General features: G+C 38.2%; 1 protein-coding gene and 1 long non-coding RNA gene across 2 annotated transcripts; one reads left to right on the forward strand and one right to left on the reverse strand.

Moving 5' to 3' along the window:
- The first annotated feature begins 1,082 nt into the window (after nt 1-1,082).
- Nucleotides 1,083-2,052, forward strand: LOC142163177 (secreted RxLR effector protein 161-like). The gene is made up of 2 exons (XM_075220437.1): nt 1,083-1,278; nt 1,706-2,052. Exons 1-2 carry the CDS (start codon nt 1,083-1,085, stop codon nt 2,050-2,052), a joined length of 543 nt encoding a protein of 180 aa, XP_075076538.1.
- Nucleotides 2,053-7,579: 5,527 nt separating this feature from the next.
- LOC142163575 (uncharacterized) lies at nt 7,580-14,208 on the reverse strand. The gene is made up of 2 exons (XR_012694525.1): nt 13,543-14,208; nt 7,580-7,845 (listed from the first exon to the last, which is right to left on the reverse strand). It is a non-coding gene; the product is annotated as an uncharacterized LOC142163575 (long non-coding RNA).
- Nucleotides 14,209-15,306: the final 1,098 nt, after the last annotated feature.

A 15,306-nucleotide genomic window follows, 5' to 3' on the forward strand; every position in this document is an offset into this window, starting at 1 on the left:
GGAAGTGGCGGTATGTGTCAACTTCACCAACCTGAACAAAGCATGCCCAAAAGATTCCTTTTCGTTACGACATATCGACCAGCTCATCGATGCAAAGGCGACTATTAAGCTTCATAGACGCTTATTCTGGTTACAACCAAATTCTAATGGTAGAAGAAGACCAACAAAAAGAAGGTGTAAGTACAACATGTCACATCCTCAACTGTTGCCTCATAAGGCCAATACTGAAGAAGACCCCATATGAACTTTGGAAAGGTAAATGCCCAAATATCAGTTACTTCTATCTCTTCGGGAGCAAATATTTCATTCACAATAACGGTAAGGATAATCTTGGAAAGTTTGATCCAAGAAGTGACGAAGGTATTTTTCTAGGTTATTCATTAAATAGCAGATCTTTTAGAGTCTATAATAAACGTACTTTATGTGTGGAAGAATCTGTAAATGTTATATTCGATGAAAATAATCCCTTGGTCGAGAAAGGAATTACTGCAAGTGACGAAGATCAAACTCAAAAAGCTCAGGATAAAGGCGAATCACAAGAGTCGGTTAATACACCGGCTGCGACTGAGTCAACTGGTGAAAATAGCAGCAATATGCCAGATCCACAAATCGAGTTGACTACAAATGTAGTTCGTCCAAATGACTGGAGAAGCGAGCCTGAATATCCTCAGAAATTCATTATAGGAGATCCAAACGAAGGAATAAAAACCAGGGTAGCTCTCAAAAAGAAAGCAAACATCACTTTGATCTCTCAAATTGAGCCAAAAAAGATAGAGGAAGCATTGAAAGATTCAAGCTGGGTGCAAGCCATGTAAGAGGAGTTAGATCAGTTCAGCAAGAATTAAGTGTGGAAACTAATACCCAAACCTGATAATGTGTCTGTAATCGGAACAAAGTAGGTGTTTAGGAACAAATTGAATGAAAATGAAAAGGTCATAAGAAATAAAGCCAGACTAGTTGCTCAGAGCTACTCACAATAGGAAGGAGTCGACTATGATGAAACTTTCGCCCCAGTAGCTCGTTTGGAATCTATACAAATTCTTCTGGCATACGCATCTTTTAAAGGTTTCAGGCTGTTCCAAATGGATGTTAAAAGAGCCTTTTTAAATGGATTCATCGATAAAGAAGTATTTGTGAAACAACCTCCAGGCTTTGAAGATTCAAAATTCCCATACCATGTATACAAGCTCACTAAAGCACTGTATGGGTTGAAACAAGCTCCACGTGCCTGGTATGATAGGCTAAGTACCTTTATTGTTGATCATGGCTTTACAAGAGGTAAAATTGATACTACCCTGTTTATTAAACGATCATCAGAAGGTAACCTCATTATTCAAATTTATGTTGATGACATTATATTTGGTAGTGCTAACCCTCTTATGTGCAAGGAATTTTCAAATCTTATGCAAAGAGAATTTGAAATGAGTATGATGGGTGCGCTCACATTCTTCCTTGGGCTACAAATTCAACAATCTGAAGAAGGAACCTTCATATGTCAGACCAAATACATAAAAGTGTTGATTCAAAAATTTGGTATGAGCAATGCAAAATCAATTGGCACTCCAATGGGCCCCTCTACGAATCTAGACAAAGATGAACATGGCACTCCTATTGATGAAATCAAATATCGTGGAATGATTGGATCACTACTGTATCTGACAGCAAGTCGACCAGACATCATGTTCAGTGTATGTAAATGTGCTAGGTTTTAGTCAGATCCCAAGGAGTCACATTTTGACTGCTGTAAAGAGAATCATCCGATATCTCTTTGGAACTGTATCTCATGGATTATGGTATCCTCGCTCTAACTCTTTTAAATTAGAAGGTTTTTCAGATGCTGACCTTGCAGGTGATAAAGAGGATAGAAAAAGCACAAGCGGTACATGTCAATTACTAGGAAAGGCATTAATATCCTGGAATAGTAAAAAGCAAGCATCAGTCGCATTGTCCACTACGGAAGCTGAATACATTGCTATTGGACAATGTTGCACACAACTACTATGGATGTCTCATCAATTGGGTGACTCTGAACTTTCGTTTAAGCCTATATAAATTTTTTGTGACAATTCTAGTGCTATTTGTCTTTCGAAAAATCCTGTGCATCATTCTAGAGCAAAGCATATAGATATTAAGCATCATTTCATTAGAGATCATGTTCTTAAGGGAGATATAGAAATATCTTTTATTGGAACTTCTGCTCAACTAGCTGATATTTTTACTAGGCCTTTATTAGAAGAGAGATTTTGTACTTTAAGAAATTTACTTGGTATTATTTGCACTTCTAATAACTCTTAGAACCTATGTGCTCAGTTAATTTTATTTGCTATAATTGTCCTTTTCCCATGCTTTAATTACGCCTCCGTTTTTCCCTCTCTTTTCACTTCTTTCACATCAGTTCGCAGTTCGAAGATGGAAAGCCAATCATCACGTCTTCTCAACTGACAACTTTTCCTTTCCTGTACTCAACCGTCAAAACCCTCTTCTTAAGAGAGAAAACCCCTTCAATCACTCTCATCTCCATCTCTTCTCCAAAAGTTTCAATCAAAGCTCCTACTCTACAATGGCGAAACACTCCAAAAATCCCTCTGCTTCCACCAGAAAGAGCACCCGTTCCAAAGCAAAACCCCCTTATGCGCCCCCTGAACAAGTGGACCTAGGGTCTGATCACTCTGAAGGCTTCGCCTCATCTCAGGGAGATTTTTCTGAACACTTACAACTTCTAGGAGAAAAGGCTTTAGGCAAGCGACCCATGGAAGAACACCCTATTTCGTCCACTCCAAAGAAATCAAAGGTTGATTTCTCTGCCTCTCTTGAATCTGACCTAAATTTCTGGGATTCCCCAAATAGGGATCTTTTTATTGCTCTAAAAGACAAGCCCATTGCTCATGGAAGGGTTTTCGATCTTGATGACATGGAAGCCCTTAATTGTAAGGTCAAAGAACTTTTCGTTTATCAAGGGTGGGCAAAGTTCTTCTCTGTTCCTCCGCCTAAGGTATATGAACCCCTGGTCAAAATATTTTATGCAAATCTTCGTTCTAGTAAACCTGATAGGTTGATATCTCTAGTGCTAGGTAAGCGCATTATTCTTGATTGTGCCCTGTTTGACTCACTTTTTCAGTGTAGTTGTTATGGTTTTCCTAATTTGTTTAAAAACATCTGGCCCGATGACTTCAAAATTACTTTTGACCAAGCCAAACAGTATATTGCTAAGTGTCCCTCTAAATCCCTTCCAAACCAACTAGGTCCTAATGATGTCAATTTCGAAACTCAAGTTCTGGTCCACATTGTGGCAACCACTTTGCTTCCCCGTACTGGCTCCTTTTCAACCTTCTCTCAAAGAGACACATTCTTTGTCTATTGCCTTGTAACCAAACTCAAAATCAAGCTTTCCTCCTGGGTTATCAATTTCATGATCTAGAGTGCTGAAGATCCCACTAGTGTACCCTATGGCATGGCAATCACTCATATTCTGGAAGTCCATCAAATTTCCCTGTCCAACTATCCTTTCATCACTGTCTCCAAGTCCTACAATTATAGAGCCTTTGCTAGTATGGGCTATGTGAATATCAAGGGCTCCTGGGTTAAGAAGAGCGAGAGTGTAGCAAAGCAGGCCCCTGTAGAACCCAAACCTTCACCCTTTGTTCCTCCACTTAATCTTGACAGTTCTGAGCTTAGTGAAAAGCTTCGTGCTATTAACTCTCAACTCTCTGAAATCAAGAACCTTCTCACAGCTACTCAGTCTACTGTTGGTGACATTCATGCTATTTCCAAATAAACAGGGTCTGACGTGTCCAAAATTAGAGTTGCTGTTCTCAGAGTGAGGGAGAATGCTGTCAAAGATTTCAGGGAGATTTATGACAGGTTGGATGGTGTGAGCGTCTCTGCGAATACAAGCTTTGAACAGTTAAAGGAGGCCATCTGCAACACCCTTACCTATTTCCTGCGCCGCTAGTATGGTTGTTTTAAGACAATTTGTTTTCTGTTGGTTTTGGGCTGTGTTTTCAGCCTTTGGATGACTTTTATTTTTTTTGTTGTGCTGATTTTGTGTGTTGTCTTCCCAGCCGTTGGGTATTCACTTTACCTCCTTAGTTTTAATGCTATCTCTTTAGTTCTCGTCTTATTCCCTCTTTGCTGATGACAAAAAGGGGGAGAAAATTTATATTGTCCAGGTAGCATATGTATTTTTACAGGTACAACGGAGAAGTCGACTTGGTCACAGTCTAGTCGACTGCATCCATTGAGGGGGAGTATCATGGACCAGTCAAGTCAACTGCATACATTAAGGGGGAGTAAAACACAGGGAAGTCGGCTGGTGTTTACTTTTTTTTATTACTATATTATTTTGCCATCATCAAAAATGGGGAGATTGCTAGATCCAGTTTTAATGATGCAAATAATATACATGTGCAGGAAATCAATTACAAGAAGTTAAGAAGATACCAAAAGAATGTTGGAGTCAATAATGATGAATAAGGGAAGAAATCAATTAGCAAATATTACTATACAATCAGGAAATCTGGACAACTAAGGAAAGGACTCGCAAATCTGGATGGAATTCAATCAGCAAAGAGCAACGTTGGAGAGAATCAGGCAAGCCTTAAGGCACAAATCAGGGGCAGCATCCCGGAAGATCGAAAGTTATGAGAAGATTGGTACGCGAATAAGTTTGGAAAGACAAACAATCAAGGAGCAAGTCTTCACTCGTATCTTTGCTGAAGGAAGGAAATCAAGGGGAAGCAACGACTTACTATCTTATTCTTGGAAAGAATCAATTTCTTTCCAAGGATCAAATCTCTTGGGTTGTCAAGCCTCTACCATCCATCAAAGTGTTTATATCCCGCCTTAAACCCTAGTCTGATATACTTTGATCGAGCCAAAATCACTCTCTTTATTCTACTGCAAACAAACATTGTAGTTCACTAAAATCTGTTGTGTAACAAGTCAGGGAAAGAAAGAGAGCATAACACTGGTGAGGCATTGTATCAAAAACGAGTGCTAGAGAAACTGTGTGCAAATTTACTACAACTGTACTCGGAGAAACACATTTACTAAATGAGAACTCCCATGCAACCCAAGGGGACTGGACTAGGATTCACATTAAATCCGAACCAGTATAAAATTCTGGTGTCTTTAATTCCTGCATTTACTTTCTTTTACTATATCATATCTAGTCGACTACCCAATAAATTAGATAACTAATAAGCGATTAAGTTTAAATATTTCCAATTCACCCCCCTCTTATACTTTCACTCACGAGATGATGTGTTCTAGGCATCTCTTCGATGGAAAAGGTGTTAAAATAGCAGAGAAGGTTGTGAACGAAGAATGGGAGAAGAGGAAGCAGAAAGTTGTTGGAACAAACGTGGGAGGGATGAGAAAGGATAACTAGAAATGAAATGGCCAAGAGTTTGAAAAAAACAAACCCTCCACCTATTTATAGGATTGGGTGGTACCAGAATCGAAGCGGAAGGCTGCAGAGTGGCACAGAAATCGAAGCGACAAGCCCTCAACCCCTGTCTCAAAAACACGAATAATGATGACGCACGTGGAGATGACATCATTTCCCGATAAGATACACTATCCGGTGTCTTGTTGAGCACACTGACCTCCCACTATTGTCCAGACCGTAACGCTTCGTAAGACCAAATTTCTCCACAAGAGCGAGTGGTGTCCGCTTATCAAGGACGCACCAAGTTGCAACCTCGACAAGCGGAAGGACTAACTGTATGAGTCCAAATTTAGATGACCACGACCGATTGATGAATACGACAACGACGAGATCCTTGTAGCCCGACGTCCCGTGGAGGACGACAGACAAACGATCAGAGACTGCACAACTTTTACAGTAGTGTAGGTCCAATAGGAGGCATTAGGAATATTCTTTTGAATATTCCCTACGATTTGTCTTTTAGGGCTTAGAAGGGGTTTGTCCCTTATATATAGCGGAAAAACAACCTTGTAAAGCCCCCTCTCTCTCTCTCTCTCTCTCTTTTCTGCTTTTCCAGTTAAAAAGACTGACTGTAACACTTGTCTACATAAACGATTGATATCGTTAATGTTCGATCATTCATCTTCACAAGATCAAGAAATATTATCCACTGTGTTCATCGTATATACCTTTTGTTCTAGAAATTATTATACTTAACTAAGATTTACCCCTTCATTTTCCTTAATTGATTTATTCAAAAAAGTTCCAATATCTTTTAAGTCAAACAAAATCACTATATAGATCGTGTGTTTGCTTAGCACTAATATATATATTTTTTGATAATAACTTAGCACTAATATTTAGGCACTTAGATCGTGTGCTTGCTTAGCATGATTGAGGCACTTTTTAAATCTCTTACGAATTCTTATTTCATTTCATATAAGTGTAGTCTTAGCTTGGGAAAACAATAGCTTGCATCTAATTTTAACCAAATGTATATGCTATTCTAACATCGAAATAAGAGTTTGCCTTCCTCAAACTGTGTTAGTATACTACTATTGATACGCCTACTTCCTTCGCTCATTTATCCCCTTTTGTATTTTCAGGATGTGCATATTGTTAATATTGATTTTAATTTTGAAAACTGAAATCAATTTTACGTGGATACTATTCTGAAGTTGGAATTGCCAGAGGAAAAAAAAGAAGGAAGCTTAATCATGGAGATAGTGTGAGTTATTTTATGCTATGTTTTTGTTTGGTTTTTCTTTCTCTTGAAATTCTTGAAGTTTCATCGATAATAAGAACATATTTGAAAAGCAACCTAGTCATTGGATTTGAGCGTAACTACACAATTTGGCATATTTGTCTAGTTAAGTAATTATTTGGTCAACATAAAATTAGGTGTAATTAAAAGAATATAATTACACTCTCTAATTCTCAAAGAAATGTGCGAATCGATGGTAATTGTACTTTGTAATTACAATCTAATGTGGATTTTTATCTTCTTTTTTTCTTTCAAATAAATTAAGTACGAGTACTATATTTAAATTATTTCTCTTTCATTTTTCTTATCCTTCTTTTTCAACCTTCCAATGTGTTGCTTATAGTGTGCGTCCATATAATTTTACAACTTATCATATTCTGGTTCTTTCTTTTTATCATTCTTTATTTTTCTTAGTTATTAAACATAATTTCGTATTTTACTAGCTTTATTTTCTATTCATTAGTATAAATAATTAATAAGAAAAAAAAACCCTTTTAAACTCATATCTATCTTGTGTTATCTAAAAAAGACAACAAACATAAGTTCCATATTATATATGAAATGGTAAAAAAGTTAAATTCATAATTGAAGCTTTTATTAATTATTTTAATTTTTAAAATATTAATTATTTAAAAGATAGTCAAGTTGCCGATTATTCTTCATTATATCAGTTACCAACTTATAATTATTTAATATTTTTATTTTAAAGAAAAAAATATGTAATTCAAATACCTAGTTATATATATGCTTTATTGTCACGACTCAATTTCCCTTCCGTAAGACGTCATGACGACACCTAGTCTCTACGACTAGGTAAGCCTAAAAAATTACGGAAATAATAGAAATAGAAGTAAAAACTCAACAACTAATTGCAACAGATAACAACATAATTAATAACCCTGCCGCTCCGCATGTACAATAATCAACACCTCAGTAATACACAGTTTTCTGAAATCCGGAACATCATGAGTCACAAACTACATAAGGAAACTAGTATCTCTATATACCAGAGTCTAACAAAAGAAGTACAGAAGATAATGGACATAGGGGAGAATAGAGGGGGACTCCGAGGTCTGAGGACGCGGCAGATATACCTTTAAGTCTCCAACTGTCGCTGCTCACTGATGACGTGGCTGATAAGAAGTCCCTGGATCTGCACATAAAAACATGTGCAGAAGAGTAGCATGAGTACACCATAATGATACCTAGTAAGTGCCAAGCCTAACCTCGGTCGAGTAGTAACGAGGTCAGGTCAGGCCCACTGGTATATAATAAATAAGGTAGGAGAATATACAGTATAATAAAAGACTGGAACTCAACAAAAGGAAACACAACAAAAATGGCAGTACAGTACACATGGATAACAGCAGGGGATCTCCCGGGATACCGTCTCGTAGTCCCAAAGTAAATATGCAAGGAGATCTCCCGAGGTACCGCCTCGTAGTCTCAAAAGTAAATATGCAAGGAGATCTCCCAAGGTACTACCTCGTAGTCTCAAAATAAATATACAGGGAGAACTCCCGAGGTACCGCCTCATAGTCTCAAATGTAAATGTGTAGGGAGAACTCCCGAGGAACCGCCTCGTAATCGCAAAGGTAAACACACAGCTCAAACCGATAAATACCACAGTTAACAGTAAAAATTCTACAGTTAAGACTGATAAGGATCAAGGAAAAATAGGAAATCAACTAGGCATGCTGCACAAAGATCAAATAAGCAGTTAAAGCACGTAGACATGTAATACTAGACTAAACAGGATAACTACACATGTGGGCATAACTCAATTTAAATGAAAATCGGTTACTACTCAATAAAAAAAAAGGGGTTTTCAACAAATACCCCGTGAACGTACTCGTCACCTCACGTACACAACGCTCACATATCACAACAGTACCAAATCCTAAGGGGATTTCCCCCACACAAGGTTAGGCAAGCCACTTACCTCGAACCAAGCTCAAATCAATCCGTAAGAATGCCCTTTCCTCGATTATCCAACTCCGAATGACCTAAATCTAGCCAAACATAATTACATATATCATAAATACAACTATAATAGACTAATCCAACTAATGAAATCAAGACTTAATCAAGAAATTCGAAAATCGCCCTAAAAAGCCTCCCTGGGCCCACATCTCGGAATCTGGTAAAAGTCACAAATATGAACATCATTCACTCACGAGTCCAACCATACAAGAATTTCTCAAATCCGACCTCAAATCGCCTTTCAAAACTCAAAAACTTAGTCTAGGAAGTTTCTATCATTTTCCCCTCAAATCCCTAATTAAAGGGTGGAATCAACTATAGATTAATGAGATATAACCATAAAGGAGTTAAGAATCGTTACCCACAAGTTTCCTCTGAAAAACCCTCAAAATTTTGCCTCAATCCGAGCTCTCTAGGTCCAATAATGGAGAATGAAATCAAACCCTCGAACTTAGCCTTTTTCTGCCCAGCGATTTCTCATTTGCGAGCCTATAATCGCACCTGCCGCGCCAAAACTGCGGAAATTCCATCGCAGGTGCGGACTTAACTTAAGTCTCCTGGGTCCGCATCTGCGATAAGGTGGCCGCACCTGCGTGTGCGCACTTGCGACAATGGTCCGCTTCTGTGGTCTTCCTCCGCGCCTGCGGTTCCTCTAGTGCATCTCCGGGCATCGCAGATGCGGCATTTCCCTTGCACCTGTGACCCCTGGAAACTCCTCCCATTTCTGCTTATGCGCCAGACCTCACGCACGTGCAACCCACACCTGTGGTCTCCCCACCGCAAGTGCAAAAACACCAGAAGCCTTGAAGGCTTCAACAATGAACACAAGTCCAATTTTGATCTGTTAAGCATCCGAAACTCACTCGAGGCCCTCGGAACCTCAACCAAACATGGCAACAAGTCCTAATACACCATACGAACTTAGTCGAGCTCTCAAGTCACATCAAACAACTCTAAAAACATGAATCACCCTCCAATTCAAACTTAACAACAACAACAACATACCCAGTAAAATCTCACTAGTGGGGTCTGGGGAGGGTAGGATGTACGCAAACCTTACTCTTACCCCGGAAGGGTAGAGAGGCTATTTCCGGGAGACCCTTAGCTCAACAGAAGAGATAATAATTCCAGAAAAGAAACGAAAGAAGAGATCTGTAACAACAAAAGAAGCAAGAGAAGTACTAATAATATCTTAAAATACACCAAATAAGTGAAAGGGAGTGCAATAATACAATCATATGCAAAACAACAAAATAGTGTGAACACAACATAGACCAATTCAAACTTAAAGAACATTGAAACTTCCAACTTCCACAACCGATGCCGAAACCTATCAAATCACGTCCGATTGACCCTAAATTTTGCACACAAGTCATATTCAACATTACGGATCTTCTCTAACTTTCGGAATCAAAATCTGACCCCGATATCAAAAGGTCCGCTTCCAGTCAAAATCTCCAAAAATTCAACATTTGCCATTTCAAGCCTAAATCAACTACAGACCTCCAAAATACAATTTGGACACGCCCTAAGTCCAAAATCACCCAACGGAGCTAACAGAACCGATGAAACCCCATTTCAGAGTCGTCTTCACATAGTTCCAACTATGATCAAAATCCTAAGACTTAAGCTTCCGTTTAGGGACTAAGTGTCCCAAAATACTCCGAAACCAAAAACAAAACTTCCCGGCAAGTCACATAAGCAGAAATAAGTACAGGGAAAGCAGTAAATAGGTAATCGGGGCTATAATTCTCAAAACGACCGACCGAGTTGTTACATCCTCCCCCTCTTAAAACAATCGTTCATCCTCGAACAAGTGTAGGGACATACCTGAAGTGATGAAAAGATGAGGATAACAGCTACGCATATCCTGATCGGTCTCCCAAGTCGCCTCCTAGACCGGCAGACCCCTCCACTGAACCTTAACTGATGTAATATTCTTTGACCTCAGCTTTCGAACCTACCTGTCCAATATAGCCATTGGCTCCTCAACATAAGATAAATCCTTGTCCAACTGGACTGAGCTAAAATCCAACACAAGAGACAGATCGTTGTGATACTTCCGGAGTATAGAAATATGAAATACCGGATGAACTTCTGCTAGACTAGGAGGTAGGGCAAGCTCATAAGCAACCTCCCAACTCACTGCAACACCTCAAAGGGACCAATAAACCTTGGGATCAACTTTCCTTTCTTTTCGAACCTCATAACACCCTTCATGGGTGACACCCGGAGCAAGACCCGCTCTCCAACCATGAATGCAACATCGCAAATCTTCCAATCCGCATAACTCTTCTGTCTAGACTGGGTTATGGAAGTCGATCCTGAATCACCTTAACTTTCTCTAAGGCATCCTGAACCAAGTATGTACCCAATAACCTAGTCTCGCCCGGCTCGAAACAACCCACTAGAGACCGACACCGCTTACCATACAGATCCTCATACAGTGCCATCTGGATGCACGACTAATAAATGTTGTTGTAGGCAAACTCTGCAAGTGGCAAGAACTTATCCCAAGAACCTCTAAACTCCATCATACACGCACGGAGCATATCCTCAAGTATCTGAATAGTGCGCTCGGACTGTCCGTCTATCTGAGGGTGAAATGCTATACTCAACTCTACCCGAGTACCCAACTCATGCTGTACGACCCTCCAGAACTGTGATGTGAACTGCATATCCCGATTAGATATGATAGACACCGGCATGCCATGAAGTTTGATAATCTCCTGGATATAAACTCGAGCCAGCTGCTCGGAAGAATAAGTAGTCATCACATGAATGAAATGAGCTGACTTGGTCAGCCCACAATCACCCAAACTGCATCAATCTTATTTTGAGTCTGTGGAAGCCTAACAACAAAATTTATAGTGATCCGCTCCTATTTCCACTCCGAAATCTCTAACTTTTGAAGCAATCCACCAGGCCGTTGATGCTCATACTTCACCTGCTGGCAATTTAGACACCAAGCTACATATTCCCCTATGTCTTTATTCATTCTCCTCCACCAATAATGCTGCCTCAAGTCCTGATACATCTTCGCGGCACCTGGATGAATGGAGTACCACGAACTGTGTGCCTCCTGGAGAATCAACTCACGCAAGCCATCTATATTGGGCGCACATAGCCGGCCCTATATCCTCAATACACCATTATATCCAATAGTGACCTCCTTAGCATCTCTAATAGTTTCCTTAAGGACAAGCAAGTAGGAGTCATCATACTGACGCTCCCTGATACGATCATAAAGAGAAGACTGGGAGACCACACAAGCCAAAACTCGACCCAGCTCAGAAATATCCAATCTAACAAACTGGTAGGCCAAGGCCTGAACATCCGATGTCAATGGCCTCTCTGCTACTGGTAAATATGCTAAGCTCCCCAAACTCTCCACCCGGCGACTCAAGGCATTGGCCACCATATTGGCCTTGCCGGGATGGTACAAAATGGTAATATCATAATCCTTAAGCAACTCCAACCACCTCCGCTGATGCAAGTTAAGTTCCTTCTGCTTGAACAGATGCTGCAAACTCCAGTTGTCACACCTCCTTTTTACACCCGAGGGGGAATATAATGGAGTTTTTCCAATTAAAGTGACATTATTCGATATGAGATTATTTTATTTAATTCAGAGTCACCACTTGAGATATTTATTATGGTGTCCCAAGTCACCGATTTATTTTAAATCCCAAATCGAGAAAAATTTTGCCTCTATTTAAAAGTCTGCGAAACTAGAAATTCTAAGTAAGGAATTCTGTTAACCCGTGAGAAGGTGTTAGGCATTTCCGGGTTCCGTTGTTCGAGTACAGTCGCTTAACTATTAATATTGGCCTAAATATCTGATTTACTACATGTTTTAAACCTATTGTGCATCTTTATCTTTTAACCACTTTTAATTTATTAATGGAGTTATTTCTGGAACAAGTCACGATTGTCGTACACTTGTCGTTTTACACACATCGCAAATCGTCGCGTCAAATGCACCCACAATTTACAACATATTTATTTTATAATTACTTTGAAGTTAGGGTTAAGTTACACAAGTGTGCACCTGAATTTGAAATTATGTATCATGACTATGCTACGAGAATCGTACCCATAATCACGATGATTTATTATTTTATCGCGACTAAACACATGCTAGCGATGAATCATTTTTCCTAAACTTTGGGATTATTGTAATGTCAAGAGTTATGAATATTGAATTGTTTGTGGAGAAGACATATAATTTTAAATATTTGGATTAACAAGTTATTCAACCTTAAATCTATTAACAACTTAATTAATTACTAATATTTCATTTTTGAGATTGTTCTAATTAATGCCAGTATTACAAATGGAGAAAGGACTTAAAAGCAAGGAAAGCACATTTATGTTATTATTAAAGCACGTAGATGAAATTAACGAAACAAAATTACATTCTTTCATTTAGCGCTACTTGTGGCCTATTCCTAACTAACAAAACAAAGCAGTAAACATTTTAGAGCCCAATTCTTTTTATTTTGTCCTTAACACTTATGTCTCAAATAATTTAACTTTCATTTACACTTCAATAACTGAAAATTTACTGCCAATCTTCACAAATGCAAATAAGGCACATATCATTCACGCAGAAATTAACTTATGTTAAGCACATGAAAGTTATCAATTAATGCTAACAGTGATTCAAGTCACAGACCATTCACACAGGCTACTAGATCGATGTTGCTCTAGGTACTAACTAAAGCAAACATTTTAACACCAAATCGCAACTAACAATTAACGAGTAAGATCATTCGAAAAAATACTGGAAAGAGCACATTGATACAAATTCTATAACTCTATAACATTCAAAAATAGTTACATCATTTTAAACTGAAATCCATACCTCAACAACAGTAATACAGTTCGAAATTAGCCCAAATAAAGGCTGAAATAGAAGAGTGAAGCTCAGTGTGCACTACAGAATGATCAACAACAGTAAGCAGCAGAGATTTGAGGCCAAATTGATCTCCTAGAACCAGAAAGTAGGAAACAATCAACACCAATAGAAACGCCGTTGAAATCCCTTTTAAATCCCAATTATATCTGTTTTTATAACTTTTCTTCATCTCAGATCTGTTTTTTTATTTTTTGATCTTCGGCGTTTTTGGTTTCCAGCTAGTTTTGTACATTGTTAAATTTCAGATTTTTTGAATTATCTGGGAATGAGTGTGCAAGGAGGAGTGTGTGTGTAGGCATGAGTCAAGGAGTGAAGAAGAAGAAGAAATCCCTCCAAAAGAGAGGTCTATTCGGTTCTTCATGAGGATGGAGAGAGAGTGCCATTTTTCTGTTTTTTGAGCAGGGTCTGATCTTCTGATGTTATCTAGGTCTAAGTTCTCTAGGTTAAGGGAAAATAGATTTTTAATGGGTGAGGGAAAAGTTGGGCCTAGGCGGGTAAGAAAGGGAATTGGGCTGGGGTTTAAAATTAATTTGGATTATTTTAAGAATTGACCCAATTTTAAAAGAAACAAGACCAAAATATATTCTTCCTATTTTTCTTTTCTTTAATTTTTCCTTTTTCTTTTCTTTAATTAATTAAAATCCTAAATCAATCTATTTTTGTATTAATTAAAATTATTTATCTATTTTTAAAATTAAAACAACTAATCAACTTAAAACTAAAGAAAAAAATACTAATTTTAAAGGCTAGAATTTAAATATATAAAAATGACCATTTTTTGCTTAATAAAATTAATTCATACATGCAAATTGAACCTAAGATGACATGAAATTAAAACGTGACAATTTTTTATGATTTTTCTACGATTTTAAAATATTAAAAATGCATGAAATGCAACTAAATAAAGAAAAACTTCTAAATTCCCTTAAAAATTATTTTTGGTCTATTTTTAGGAGTTATTTCCATGCGGGGAAAAAATTAGGTGCTCACAGCTGCCCCTCTTTGCTCGAGAACATGAAGAGTTTTCGGGCAAAGATAAAGCGGGCAACTACGAGAAATATTTGCCCGTTTGAAACTCCATTTGGAAGCATTTTGAAAAAGTTTGACCGAACCTTGCTTCGGAGGTTGCCTACATATCCTTGGCCATAAAGAAATCAGGTCGGTGTAGTTTTGGAAGTTTTGATAGCTAGGACTACCGAATAGCTGTAATTTCACTGCTGTTGCTGCTATTTTTGCTTGCTGAGCTCCTTATTACACCAAAATTAAAATGAAAACTAAACTAACTAAGCCTATCAGCTATGAGTTTACAAGATTCCTATCTATAAACCTTCTAAAGCTTGATCTTGAGTCTTGGCTGGTTCTTCCTGCAGACTCTGATCTGAAACTTGATGCTCGTTAGCTACAACCGCTGGTTCATTTTTCTTTAGCTTTTCGGATCAAAGCGGGACATGCAAAGCTTGTGACTTCAATCATATCTTGAGCAGTCCGTATCTTTTCTCCGCTTCTACACTTAGAGTTTACTTCTTTTCTTGTTCTTCTTTCCGTTTATTCTGGACCGAGACTGCTTCTTTTGCTCGTATCGGAACTGATGCCTTATGGTAAAAAGCATATTCAGTCACCAAAGCAAACAAACGATCGAAATTTTTCGGCCCCAGTTTTCACTAGAAAAATTTCGTGAGTTATTATAACAAAATTTAAATTACTTATTTA

The sequence above is a fragment of the Nicotiana tabacum genome, chromosome 8 (assembly GCF_000715075.1).
Source record: "Nicotiana tabacum cultivar K326 chromosome 8, ASM71507v2, whole genome shotgun sequence".
Classification (NCBI taxonomy): Eukaryota; Viridiplantae; Streptophyta; class Magnoliopsida; order Solanales; family Solanaceae; genus Nicotiana; species Nicotiana tabacum.

Bases quoted from the DNA above. Each gene is read 5' to 3' on its own strand.
- LOC142163177 (XM_075220437.1), top strand. From the start codon at position 1,083: ATGGATGTTAAAAGAGCCTTTTTAAATGGATTCATCGATAAAGAAGTA. The intron at 1,279-1,705 runs GTAAAATTGATA...TAAATGTGCTAG, and splicing joins TGATCATGGCTTTACAAGAG to GTTTTAGTCAGATCCCAAGG.